General features: G+C 32.6%; 1 protein-coding gene across 9 annotated transcripts in view; it reads right to left on the bottom strand.

Annotated features, from left to right (window-relative positions):
- The window catches only part of axo (axotactin), a 396,767-nt gene that overhangs the window by 235,782 nt on the left and 145,385 nt on the right, over positions 1–15,600 (bottom strand). For all 9 annotated transcript variants that reach the window (XM_075304128.1, XM_075304125.1, XM_075304124.1 and 6 more), the window contains one exon: positions 7,308–7,504. In XM_075304128.1, coding sequence (XP_075160243.1) covers positions 7,308–7,504 — 197 coding nt within the window. The remainder of the gene's footprint in view (positions 1–7,307; positions 7,505–15,600) is intronic.

Here is a 15,600-nt window from a genome sequence, read left to right on the forward strand (position 1 = left end):
AACAACCATGCAAAAATTGGTCCATATCGGTCCATAATTATATATAGTTCCCATATAAACCGTCCCCAGATTTGACGTCCGGAACCTCTTGGAGGAGCAAAAGTCATCCGATACGGTTGAAATTTGGTACATTTTGTCAATATACGGCCTCTAACAGCCATGTAAAAATTGGTCCATATCGGTCTTTAGTTATATATAGCCGATGACTTATTACACAAAAATTGGTCCATATCGCCAAAAATAATCTACCAAAACTTTATTTCCATAGAAAATTTTGTCAAATTTTATTACTATAGAAAGTTTTGTCAAAATTTAATTTCTATAGAAAGTTTTGTCAAAAGTTTATTTCTATACAAATGTTTGTCAAAATTTTATTTCCATAGAAAATTTTGTCAAAATTTTATTTCTATAGAAAATTTTGTAATCTACCAAAACTTTATTTCCATAGAAAATTTTGTCAAATTTTATTACTATAGAAAGTTTTGTTAAAATTTCATTTCTATAGAAAGTTTTGTCAAAAGTTTATTTCTATAGAAATGTTTGTCAAAATTTTATTTCTATAGAAAATTTTGTAAAAATTTTATTTCTGTAGAAAATTTTGTCAATATTTTATTTCTATACAAAATTTTGTCAAAATTTCATTTCTATACAAAATTTTGTCAACATTTTATTTCTATAGAAATTTTTTGTCAAAATTGTATTGCTGTAGAAAATTTTGTCAACATTTTACTTCCATAGAAAATTTTGTCAACATTTTATTTCTATAGAAAATTTTGTCAAGTTTTTATTTCTATAGAAAATTTTGTCAAATTTTTATTTCTATAGAAAATTTTGTCAAAATTTTATTTCTATAGAAAATTTTGTCAAGGTTTCATTTCTATAGAAAATTTTGTCAAAATTTTATTTCTATAGAACATTTTGTCAAACTAGATTATATACGTATTTAATCGGCCTTTTTTTTGTTTAATATATACCCCGTATGGGCTAACTTACAATTTAGAAGACAGTGTTAAAAAGTTTTACGATACCTTGCCATCGGCAAGTGTTATCGCAACCCAAGTAATTCGAATGTGGATGGCAGCCTTTAGTAGAAGTTCCTACGCAATCCATGGTGGAGGGTACATAAGATTCGGCCTGGCCGAACTTACGGCCGTATATACTTGTTAGAGTTGGGACGGTAAAATGAAATAAGGAGGAAATAGTGAAAAATTACACAGTAAAATGTAAAAAAAACAAAGTTTAGTTTCTCTTTATTAAAATGTAGTCCACGAGGAGTTGACGGACACCATCAAATATAAAAGCGGGCATTAAGTTCGACTTTTACAGCTAAAACAATTTAAAAAGTTTATTTTCTTTAAAATGAATTATTAAAGAAAAATAAAAGGAATTTTAGAGCGATGGTGTTAAATGCAAGTAAAAAACTGTTCACTCCTAAATAAATTTATGTTTATAAAGGGTGATTTGTTAAGAGCTTGATAACTTTTTAAAAAAAAAAAACGCATAAAATTTGCAAAATCTCATCGGTTCTTTATTTGAAACGTTAGATTGGTCCATGACATTTACTTTTTGAAGATAATTTCATTTAAATGTTGACCGCGGCTGCGTCTTAGGTGGTCCATTCGGAAAGTCCAATTTTGGGCAACTTTTTCGAGCATTTCGGCCGGAATAGCCCGAATTTCTTCGGAAATGTTGTCTTCCAAAGCTGGAATAGTTGCTGGCTTATTTCTGTAGACTTTAGACTTGACGTAGCCCCACAAAAAATAGTCTAAAGGCGTCAAATCGCATGATCTTGGTGGCCAACTTACCGGTCCATTTCTTGAGATGAATTGTTCTCCGAAGTTTTCCCTCAAAATGGCCATAGAATCGCGAGCTGTGTGGCATGTAGCGCCATCTTGTTGAAACCACATGTCAACCAAGTTCAGTTCTTCCATTTTTGGCAACAAAAAGTTTGTTAGCATCGAACGATAGCGATCGCCATTCACCGTAACGTTGCGTCCAACAGCATCTTTGAAAAAATACGGTCCAATGATTCCACCAGCGTACAAACCACACCAAACAGTGCATTTTTCGGGATGCATGGGCAGTTCTTGAACGGCTTCTGGTTGCTCTTCACTCCAAATGCGGCAATTTTGCTTATTTACGTAGCCATTCAACCAGAAATGAGCCTCATCGCTGAACAAAATTTGTCGATAAACACATTTCGAACCGAACACTGATTTTGGTAATAAAATTCAATGATTTGCAAGCGTTGCTCGTTAGTAAGTCTATTCATGATGAAATGTCAAAGCATACTGAGCATCTTTCTCTTTGACACCATGTCTGAAATCCCACGTGATCTGTCAAATACTAATGCATGAAAATCCTAACCTCAAAAGAATCACCCTTTATTATAAAATTATGTATGTATGTTTATACTCGACTCCACGTTCTTCTTTTGTTAGTTTTTGAATTCCTTCCAAATTTTAAAGTTTTGTACAAAAACAGTTTTTTATTACAAGATTGTTATTTTTGCAATAAAAAATAATATTTTATCCAAAAATCATTCAATTTCGTTTATATCAAGCACTGTTACTGACTATAAATCTTTAATAACGCACATTTCGATGTTTCATTTAAAAAAAATAATATAGTATAAATATAAATGTGTATATTAAAAAAAAAATAAAAAAAAAAATGTTCGGTCGGAGCAGGGATTGAACCCACGACCCTTTGCATGCAAGGCAGACATGCTAACCACTGCTCCACGTGGCAAACAAATGTATGTTTCTGTTAAATAATGTTATGTTTGCATGGGCTCGTGGGCGCTGCAAACTATACTATATAAATGTAACTTAAAACGATAATTATCTACTGGTGACTATAACAGCTACGTAGCCCAGTGGATAGTGTGTTGGCTTACAAACTGTATGGTCCTCGGTTCGATTCTCCGTGCAGGCGAAAGGTAAAATTTAAACAATTTATAAAAGTGAATAATTTCTTCAACATTATTTGTATTACAGAGAAAGGTGCCAATAACTAAAAAATTTCGTGGAAGTGAAAATTACGAGTATGTTAGGGAATGAGCACAATCGTGTTTGGGAAAAATTCTTCCAAGCATATTATATTTTTTTTTTGGCTCAAAATGCTTCCAAACATATAATATGTTCACATAAAACAAACATATTAATGTTTCGACAGTATGCAATAATATATGTGCTTCCTGCAAAATATGTTTGGAACATATGTTAAAGAAGCAATTTTTTTTGAGGGTGTAGTACTTCTGAGTAATCTGTAGTCAAATTTAAAAATCAAATTATGACCAAAAAAAACTACAAATTTGATGTTAAATAATATTTACCAGATTTGAAACTCATGTTGGTAAAAAACTGTGTAGTGTAAAAATATCTCTATTTTATTATTGTTTATGTCAGACTTGACATCAAGTAGAAATTATACTATGTTTTAAGTGAAAAACTTCTCTAAAATAAAGTGATGAAAAATCTATCGTATGTTTTAACACTCTTTTGCCTTGTAGTTAACAAACAGAAAGTCAACAAACTTAAAGATGATTTCATTAATTTTGAAGATTTTTTTTTTTTTAATTATTAAAGCAAAATTGAAGTTAGACAAACAACATTTTCATTCATTTTCGAGTTGAGTCACTTAACACAAGAACAAAACGACTTCATTGAAAAGTTTATCGATTTTTGGACAAGGAAAAACTTTGTATCGGAAAAATACGTCTTCTACATTGAGTAAAATTCGCATTTGTCAGGAAATCTTTGGTCTCGACAAAAAAAAGTTCACTAGCGAGGCACCTTAGGTCAAATTTGAGGCTCGGTTAAAAAAAGGATCGGTTTATATGGGAACTATACCTAAAAGTCGTCCGATATGGCTCATTTGCAATACCATTTTGAAAATTCGCGTCGCTCTGTTAAAGTCGTATGTCTTTACGCTAAGGCAAATTTTCCTTAAGGTAAAGAAAAACATTTTTGATTGAAAGAAATCGTCCTTAAATTAACAGAAATATTGAATCTTTAGAATTAAGATAAACAAGTTTCAAATATAGGCTAAGACTTATTTTGAGGATTTAGCATCAATGGTTTAAAGTTTTTTTTTTTGAATTAAAGGGTGATACGGTCAAAATTTGGTCAAGGGAAAATGCGTGTAAATCGGTGAAATCGTTTATTTAAGAAATCAAATGAAATTTCTTTTTCAAGTTCAATTAGTATAAAATTCAGGAAAAATATTCAGTTAGGCTTTCGCTTTTCCAAATCCGAATTGCCGGGCCTCACGCTTGACACCTGCCATCCGATTTTGTACAGCCACCTTGTCCACCTTCTTCGCCGCAGAAAGCCAGTTTGCCTTGAACTGCTGCTCGTTCTTAGCAGTTTTTTGGTCTTCTTTAAGTTCCGCTTGACAGTATTTCTCAATTGGGCGTAGCTCTGGCGTGTTGGGAGGGTTCTTGTCCTTGGGAACCATCTGCACGTTGTTGGCGGCGTACCACTCCATGGCCTTTTTACCGTAATGGCAAGATGCCAAATCCGGCCAAAACAGTACGGAACAAAGGTGTTTCTTTAGGAAAGGCAGCAGACGTTTATTCAAACACTCTTTCACGTAAATTTTTTGGTTGACAGTCCCGGAAGCTATGAAAATGCTGCTTTTCAAGCCACAGGTACCGATGGCTTGCCAAACCATATATTTCTTTGCGAACTTTGACAGTTTTATGTGCTACCTTTCCCCTTCCTTTTGCCGTATAAAACTCCTGTCCCGGAAGCTGCTTGTAGTCGGCTTTGACGTAGGTTTCGTCGTCCATTACCACGCAGTCAAACTTCGTCAGCATCGTCGGGTACAGCCTCCGGGATCACGCTTTGGCCGTCGTATTTTGTTTATCATCGCGATTTGGAGTCACTACCTTCTTGTAAGTCGATAGTCCGGCTCGTTTTTTGGCTCGATGCACGGTTGTAGACGATACACCCAGCTTATTTGCGGCATCTCGGAGAGAGAGGTTAGGGTTTCGCTCGAAACTACCGGCATCTCTCTTTGTCGTCTCAGCGGCTTCCGGTTTTCGATTTCCCCCCGATCCAGACTTCCTGGCTGTCGACAAGCGTTCCCCAAACACTTTAATTATATTTGTAACGGTTGATTTGGCAACTTTTAGCGATTTTGCCAGCTTTGCGTGCGAGTAGCTCGGATTTTCGCGATGCGCGAGCAAAATTTTGATACGCAGCTCTTCTTGCTTGGACGGCATTTTGACAACTGAAGAGTGAATTCCAAAATCAAAATAGGAGCAACATTCTACACACACACACCTTCAAAATGAGGGGTGTTCAGGTTTTTTAAATGCAAAATTGAAAGAAATACGTCAAGTTTATATTGACCAAATTTTGACCGTATCACCCTTTAAGAAAACATTTGTTGCTCAAAGTATTCATTATAATTTGGATTTTTATACTGGCATTTGTTTGTACTAGAGGTGTGCACGTGACACGAAATTGTCGTGACTCACGAAAATTTTCGTGATTCGTGCGTGAGTCACGCTCATGACAACAGCGTGAGTGTGCGTGATTATCAAATCAAAATGTCGTGCGTGAGCGTGAGTCACGAAAATAATATCTTCGTGAGTGTGCGTGAGTAACGAATTACACTCACGAAAATATTACTGCTCACCAACATAAAACGCACAGAGGCCATTACTTTGCCAGCGGACTTTTGAGTCTTTCCACGTTTCGGAGTCGGTTTACCGGTCGCTGTCCACACAGCCGACTGTCGATTGGACTCAGGAGTGTAGTGATGGAGCCATGTTTCGTCCATTGTCACATATCGATGGAAAAACTCGGGTGTATTACGAGTTAACAGCTGCAAACACCGCTTAGAATCATCAACACGTTGTTGTTTTTGGTCAAATGTGAGCTCGCGCGGCACCAATTTTGTACAGAGCTTCCGCATATCCAAATATTGATGAATGATATGACCAACACGTTCCTTTGATATCTTTAAGGCCTCTGCTATCTCGATCAACTTCATTTTACGGTCATTTAAAATCATTTTGTGGATTTTTTTGATGTTTTCGTCGGTAACCACCTCTCCTCCGTGCTCATTTTACCACGCTTGAATTTTGCATACCAATCAATTATTGTTGATTTCCCTGGGGCAGAGTCCGGAAACTCATTATGAAGCCAAGTTTTTGCTTCCACCGTATTTGTTCCCTTCAGAAAACAGTATTTTATCAAAACACGAAATTCCTTTTTTACCATTTTTTTTGTTCACAATAACAAAAGTTGCTTCACAAAAGACGCTCTATCTCACAAACTAATTGACTTACAGACGTCAAATTTTGACACGAATCATTTGAAGGTTGGTACTATATAAAAATAATATGCATTTAATACTAGCGACGCCATCTATGTATCAGACCGGGGACTTATCAGCCAACCTTATAGTTAAATGAACTGAAAATTATATACAAATGAAGCATAAAGATTTACTAAATAGTTCAGGATTTCTTAAAATTTGTAAACTTTACAAAAATGCGCCCATTATGAATATCGCTAAAGACATTTTTGTAATTTTGATCTCAAAAAATTTCCCTTAAACGATGAACTTTTCTTTAGAAAGTACAAAAAAAAAATAATTATGACTATGAAATATGCGTGATATCTGCATTAAAGTTTAGTTAAAAATTTCTAAAATTAACCAAAATTTTCTAAAATTACCCAAAATGTTCCATCCTACACAGAAAAAATTTCACGAAAATTTTTCCAATTAAAGTCTTAATTGAGTTTTAATAAAACATTTAATTGTTTCAAAAAATTTTTTTATTGAAACAAAAATCATTCACAAAAATTACTAGTATCATTTAATTTTTTAATTGGATTAATCAATTTTTTTATTGACTTTCAATTAATTTTTTAATTGATACTATCATTTTTGTGATTGAAGACATTTCAATTAAAAAAATAATTGGATCAATTAATTTCGTGATTGAATCAGAAAAAAAATTTTTGTATGTAGTGGATTCACAGTTTTTTGAGTGTATGGACAAATATTTGTACAGAAGTGTTAAACAAAATCTTTCCACACAAGACAATAGTTTTGTCCAGTGTAACTAAGCGATGAGCGTTTTTCTGCATAATGTGGACTTAATAGCCTTTATATTGTTATTGCCCCATAAACTTATGCAAATATGTATATTAAAACCATGTTTACTCGTATAAATAGAAGATTGTGAAGATGTCATCAATTTTGTAAGGCACCTCCGCAGACATAATAAACATCCTTAGATTTAAACATAACTCTTTGAGGATATCTGTCATTCATACACTTACCTCCCAATAACCATTGCCGTCCTTTGTTGTGACATCGCTGTATGCTAGAATTGCTGCCGTTCGACTACTGCGGAAATCGAACTTGATATTAAATTCCTCAGCATGATTTATGGGCCACCAAATGTGTGATGTCGCAAAAGGATATGTTATTGGTATGACATTCACTTCATTTTCTTGAAATTCCGCTTCCAAGACACCTACAAAATCACCATCACACCAGTGCAGACCACCACAAGAATACGATGACGAAAGTGAAAAAGGGAAGATAAGAGAAGAGATGTTATTTTGAACAATTTGAAATTTATGAAATTTTTATTGAATGAATTTGTAAAATTCATCATACATCTGCAGATAATGTGATACGTATACGAATTTCAGTTACGAAAACGAATATTGGCAAATATAAACGAATTGAGAATGCTGACAAAATGAAATGAGTGAGAAATATATGACATTACCACTTCAGGCATGAATAAATTCCTGCATGCAATTGTAGCCAATTTAATGTGCAATTGAATGTTTATTGAATATTTTACGATTTATCCACAGAAATAGAGCAGAATAAATTTCAGCTTCATTTATGAATGCAGGAGAACATGATAGTGAGGATGTAAATATTTTAAAATTTTTTATATTGATGATATTTATAAGAACAAGAAAATTAATTCAACTCATTGTCAATATTTAATTTAAGGGGATTGTTTGTATTTGTATTCGGAGAATGTATCTGATACTATTTGGAGCACAAATAAGTAATGACAGGACTGACGACAGATGGCGCAGTAGGAGATACAAATCTCATTAGTTTTCTTCAAAATATTTTCCATTAAAATCTAAACACATTTTATATGCGTTTAAATCAATTGTCGAAGCAGTTCTGCCGCTCTGATTGAGGTATGTTATATCCAAAACATGCATTCTGAAAGCATCTACAGCTTTTTGAGTTGTCGAATAAAACGAAGTCATTCGGTGCCATATTAGTACTATACTGCGGATAACCCATATAGTCTGCTGTTTTGAGCCAGTGCGTGAGTGCTCTCATTGTCGTGGTGAAGAGTGATCCGTTTTCGGCAGTTAGTTTTCCAGATTTCTTAGAAAACAACTGGCAAACAAATTGTTGTCTATCACTCAGAATTGACGGTTCTGCGTTGTTCTAGTGATACGATTGCAATATGTCCAGTTTTTCAAAAAAAAAACAACAGTCTATCATTTGCTGAAAAGTGTTTCGTGAGTGAGCAACTTTTGCATAAATCCTCGACTCATCATCTGTCACGATGCCATAGATGTGTTTCGAAGTACCCCGATCGTACCTTGGAAGCATTTCTTTCAACCAATCGACACGGGAGTTTCGACTGTTTGGTAGAATTTTTGATGTTTGTTTGTATTCTACAGAAATCAAATTTTGACAAAATTTTCTATAGCAATAAAATTTTGACAAAATTTTCTGTAGAAATAACATTTTGACAAAATTTTCTGTAGAAAACAACGTTCTATAGAAATAACATTTTGACAAAATTTTCTATAAAAATAAAATTTTGACAAAATTTTCTATAGAAATAAAATTCTGACAAAATTTTCTATAGAAATAACATTTTGACAAAATTTTGTATAAAACTAAAATTTTGACAGAATTTTCTATAGAAATAAAATTTTCTATAAACCTAAAATTTTGACAGAATTTTCTATAGAAATAAAACTTTGACAGAATTTCCTATGGAAACGAAATTTTGACAAAATTTCCTATAGAAATTATTTTTGACAAAATTTCCTATAGAAATTATTTTTGACAAAATTTCCTATAGAAATAACAGTTTGAAATAAAATCATGACAAAAAATGAAGAAATAAAATTTTGACAAAATTTTGTGAAAAATAAAATTTTAAAAAATTTTCTATAGAAAAATAATTTGGACAAAATTTTCTATAGAAACAAAATTTTGACAACATTTTCGGAAGGAATAAAATTTTGAAAAAAATTTCTGAAGAAATAAAATTTTGAAAAATTTTCTATACAAACGAAATTTTAAAAAATTTTCTATAGAAATAAAATTTTGACAAAATTTTCTATAAAAATGAATTTGAATTTGACAAAAAAATTTGGACAAAATTTCCTATAGAAATAAAATTGTGACAAAATTGTCTTTAAAATTAAAATTTTGAAAAAAATTTCTACAAAAATAAAATTTTGACAGAATTTTCTATAGAAATAAAATTTTGACAAAATTTTCTATAGGAATAAAGTTTTGACAGAATTTCCTATAGAATCGAAATTTTGACAAAATTTCCTATAAAAATAACATTTTGAAATAAAATCATGACAAAATTTTCTATAGAAATAAAATTTTCTATAGAAATCAAATATTGACAAAATTTTCTATAGAAATAAAATTTTGACAAAATTTTCTATAGAAATGAAATGTTGACAAAATCTTCTATAGAAATTAAATTTTGACAAAATATTTTATAAAAAAAGTGACAAAATTCTCTATAAGAAATAAAATTTTGACAAAATGTTCGATAAGGAATACCATTATGACAAAATTTTCTATGGCAAAAAAAAATGTTGACAACATTTTCTATAAGAAATAAAATTTTGACAACATTTTCTGAAGAAAAAAATTTTTGGCAACATTTTCTGAAGAAATAAAATTTTGAAAAATTTTCTATGGAAATGAAATTTTGACAAAATTTTTTATTAAAATTAAATCTTGACAAAATTTTTTATAGAAATAATATTTTGAGATAACAATTTTTTATAGACATAATATTTTGACAAAATTTACTGTAGAAATAAAATTTTGACAAAATTTCTTATAAAAATAAAATGTTGACAAAATTTTCTATAGAAATAAAATTTTGACAAAATTTTTATAGGAGTAAAATGTTAACAATTTTTTTCTCTACAAATAAAATTTTGACAAAATTTTCTATAGTATTAAAAGTTTTCAAATCGTGACAATTTAACTTCAACAAGTATATACGGCCGTAAGTTCGGCCAGGCCGAATCTTAAGTACCCTCCACCATGGATTGCGTAGAAACTTCTACGAAAGACTGTCATCCACAAATTTCAACTCACATGGTTGTTAAATATCGTATACAACAACCATGTACCAAATTTCAACCAGATCGGATGAATTTTGCTTCTCCAAAAGGCACCGGAGGTCAAATCTGGGGATCGGTTTATATGGGAGCTATATATTATTATGGCCTGATAGGGACCAATTCCTGCATGGTTGTTGGATACCCTATACTAACATCACGTACCAAATTTCAACTGAATGAGATGAATTTTGGTCTTCCAAGAGGCTCCGGAGGTCAAATCTGGTGATCGGTTTATATGGGGGCTATATTAATTATGGACCGATATGGACCAATTTTTGCATGGTTGTTAGAGACCGTATACTTACACCACGTACCAACTTGCAACCGGATCGGATGAATTTTGCTTCTCTTAGAGGCTCCCCAAGCCAAATCGGGGGATCGGTTTATATGGGGGCTATATATAATTATGGACCTATGTGAACCAATTTTTGCATGGTTGTTAGAAATCATATATTAACACCATGTACCAAATCTCAGCCGGATCGGATGAAATTTGCTTCTCTTAGCGGCTCCGCAAGCCAAATCGGGGGATCGGTTTATATGGGGGCTATATATAATTATGGACCGATGTGGACCAATTTTTGCATGGTTGTTACAGACCATATACTGACACCATGTACCAAACTTCAGCCGGATCGGATGAAATTTGCTTCTCTTAGAGGCTCTGCAAGCCAAGTCGGGGGACCGGTTTATATGGGGGCTATATATAATTATGGACCGATGTGGACCAATTTTTGCATGATTGTTAGAAACCATATACTAACACCATGTACCAAATTTCAGCCGGATCGGATGAACTTTGCTTCTCTTAGAGGCCGCACAAGCCAAATTTGGGGGTCCGTTTATATGGGGGCTATACGTAAAAGTGGATCGATATGGCCCATTTGCAATACCATCTGACCTACATCAATAACATCTACTTGTGCCAAGTTTCAAGTCGATAGCTTGTTTCGTTCGGAAGTTAGCGTGATTTCAACAGACGGACGGACGGACATGCTCAGATCGACTCAGAATTTCACCACGACCCAGAATATATATACTTTATGGGGTCTTAGAGCAATATTTCGATGTGTTACAAACGGAATGACAAAGTTAATATACCCCCCCATCCTATGGTGGAGGGTATAAAACCAGTGTTCTATTATTTTCTGAAGAAATAAAATTTTGAAAAATTTTCTATAGAAATAAAATTTTGACAAAATTTCCTATAGAAATAAAATTTTGACAAAATTTACTATAGAAATAAAATTTTGAGGAGTAAAATATTAACAATTTTTTCTCTACAAATAAAATTTTGACAAAACTTTCTATAGGATTAAAATTTTTGAAATCGTGGCAATTTATCTTCAAAAACAGTGTTCAATTAAAAATTATTATAGCCCATAACGCTGGTGGAATCATCGGTCCTTAGTTCTTTAAAAATGAGGTAGGATGACTCGTTACCGTGAATAGAAATCGTGATTTACTTAAATTTCAGATCAGCAAGCTCTTAGAAAAACACCCCATACTTGTACGTCGTTCTCCGACTCAATTTCTGATTCGATAGATATAGATTTTATGCGGTCTAAAACCAATATTGATGACAAGCACATTTTCTAGCAAGTTAGCTTGTCGAATCTGGAAATGGATTTATAATGGGCTATATCTGCAGGCAGCACAAAAAAAAAAGTTGTACACCAATCGATTTGAAATATATTGTGTATAGCAAGTATAAGTGGTTCGAAATATGCGATATGGTTCTTCAAAGAAATCCCATAAAAATCAAATGTCTCCAGGGAGAACCGTGAGAATTATTTGAATAACGCAAAGCTAAATATAACAATTAAATTATTTGGAAAAATTCAATTTGAAGCATAACAAGTATATACGGCCGTAAGTTCGGCCAGGCCGAATCTTATGTACCCTCCACCATGGATTGCGTAGAAACTTCTACGAAAGACTGTCATCCACAATCGAATTACTTGGGTTGTGGTATCTTAAAACTTCTTAAAATCGTTTTCTAAATTGTGAGTTATTCCATACGTGGTATATATTAGACATAAAAGGTATGTATAGGTAAGTCTAAAATATGGAATATGGGGGTCGCTTATATGGGGGCTATATACAATTATGAACTCGATATGGACCAATTTTTGTGTGATTGGGGTCTATTTATCTGAGGGGTATATATAACTATAGACCGATATGGACCTAGTTAGGCATGGTTGTTAACGGCCATATACTAGCACAATGTACCAAATTTCAACTGACTCCCAAGAGGCTCCAAAACCAAATCTCGGGATCGGTTTATATGGGGGTTATATATGATTATGGACTGATATGGACCACTTTTGGCATGGTTGTTAAATATCATATACTACCACCACGTACCAAATTTCAACCAGATCGGATGAATTTTTCTTCTCCAAAAGGCACCAGAGGTCAAATCTGGGTATCGGTTTATATGGGGGCTATATATAATTATGGACTGATATGAACCAATTCCTGCATGGTTGTTGGATACCATATACTAACATCACGTACCAAATTTCAACTGAATCGGATCGGATGAAATTTGCTTCTCTTAGAGGTTCCGCAAGCCAAATCTGGGGATCGGTTTATATGGAGGCTATATGTAATTATGGACGGATGTGGACCAATTTTTGCATAGTTGTTAGAGGCCATATACTTACACCATGTACCAAATTTCAGCCGGATCGGATGAAATTTGCACCTCTTAGAGCAATCGCAAGCCAAAATTTGGGGGTGCGTTTATATGGGGGCTATATGTAAAAGTGGACCGATATGGCCCATTTGCAATACCATCCGCCCTACATCAATAACAACTACTTGTGCCAAGTTTCAAGTCGATAGCTCCTTTCGTTCGGAAGTTAGCGTGATTTCAACAGATGGACGGACGGACATGCTTAGATCGACTCACCACGACCCAGTATATATATACTTTATGGGGCCTTAGAGCAATATGTCGATGTGTTACAAACGGAATGACAAAGTTTATATACCCCTATCCTATGGTCTTAACTATATATAACCCCATTTAAAGCGATCCCCAGATTTGACCTCCGGAGCTCTGGGAGTACCAAAATTCATCGGATCCCGTTAAAATTTGGTACGTGGTGAAATTTGGTACATTGTGCTAGAATATGACCGCTAACAACCATGCGAAAATTGGTCCGTATCGGTCTATAGTTATATATAGCCGATCCCCAAAAATAATCTACCAAAATTTTATTTCTATAGAACATTTTGTCAAAATTTTATTACTTTAGAAAATTTTGTTAAAATTTTATTACTACAGAAAATTTTATCAAGATTTTATTTCTATAGAAAATTTTGTCTAGATTTTAGCGCTATAGAAAATTTTGTCAAAATTTTATTTCTATAGAAAATTTTGTCAAAATTTTATTTCCATAGAAAATTTTGTCAAAATTTTATTTCTGTAGAAAATTTTGTCTAAATTTTATTTCTATAGCAAATTTTGTCAAAATTTTATTTCTATAGAAAATTTTGTCTAAATTTTAGTTCTATAGAAAATTTTGTCAAAATTTTATTTCTATAGAAAATTTTGTCAAAATTTTATTTCTATAGAAAATTTTGTCAAAATTTTATGTCTATAGAAAATTTTGTCAAAATTTTATTTCTACACTCTTAGAAAATTATGTTTTTCATATGTTCCGATATAAACAAAATGTGTTTCGGGCACAATTTTAAAACACAATATATTTAAGTGCAAACATGTAATGTTCCTAAACTAACACTAAATGTTTGGGATATCTATGTTAATATGTTAGAATATATTATGTTTGGGGCATGAATGTTTCATAAAAATCATATGTGTGAATGCAAACATGTATAAATTTACAAATTTCGACTAAACATACATATGTTGTGATATTTTATTCAAGGCGACAGAGAGAGTATAGAGAAAGAAATAGAGATGGAAACTGGGAGAGTTGACAAAAGATATCAACATAACACAGCGAAAGAATCAAAAGAGAACAATTTCTGTGAAACCGCTTGTATGTTATTTCGGAAAACTGTTTTATGATAAGGCCAAAAATTTGATATGCTTAAGTATAAATATTATTTAATTTGATTAAAGAGAATGGACATTCGGAACCAAGAGAATAGACATTTGAAAAACAAACAGCATATGTTTTCGCCTTGAGAGCAGCATTTTATGTTATGTATGTGTGGGCATGCGTTTTGTTTATCATTTTGGCTTATGGGCACAATTTTTTCTTGGTTCGTTAAAAGAAATCAGGGGTCTTCATAAAAATAACGAAAGGGCACTATACTCTTTTTGGAGTTGGGACAGTAGAAATAAATAAGGAGGAAATAGTGAAAAATTACACAGTAAAATGTATAAAAACAAAGTTTAGTTCGTCTTTATTAATAAGTAGTCCACGAGGAGTTGACGGACACCTTCAAATATAAAAGCGGGCATTAAGTTCGAGTTTTGCAGCTAAAACAATTTAAAAAGTTTATTTTCTTTAAAATGAATTATTAAAGAAAAATAAAAGGCATTTTAGAGCGATGGTGTTAAAAGTTAGTAGAAAACTGTTCACGCCTAAATAAACTTATGTTTATATTATAAAATTATTTATGTAGTAAGTGAAAATTACGAGTATGTTAGGGAATGAGCACAATCGTCTTTTGGAAAAATTCTTCCAAGCATATAATATTTTTGGGCTCAAAATTCTTCCAAACATATAATATGTTCACATAAAACAAATATATTAATGTTTCGGCAGTATCCAATAATATATGTGCTTCCTGCAAAATATGTTTGGAACATATGTTAAAGAAGCGATTTGTTTGAGGGTGTATAGAAAACTTTGTCAAACTGAATTATATACGTATTTAATCGGCCTTTTTTGTTTAATATATACCCCGTATGGACTAAGTTACAATTGAGAAGACGATGTTAAGAAGTTAGGATACCTTGCCATCGGCCAGTGTTACCGCAACCCAAGTAATTCGATTGTGGATGACAGTCTTTAGTACAAGTTTCTATGCAATCCATGGTGGAGGGTACACCCAGAAAAAAAGGGGCTCTAATGCCAACTGAACTTTATTTTAGTTCATGAAGATTAGTTGATTTTAGTTAAATTTGGCACAATATGAGTAAATGTTCCTTATTTGCTGACATTAATGACGTGAACTAAAAATAAGAAAAAAAGTTGTATAC

Source organism: Haematobia irritans, chromosome 4 (genome assembly GCF_050003625.1).
Source record: "Haematobia irritans isolate KBUSLIRL chromosome 4, ASM5000362v1, whole genome shotgun sequence".
NCBI lineage: Eukaryota > Metazoa > Arthropoda > Insecta > Diptera > Muscidae > Haematobia > Haematobia irritans.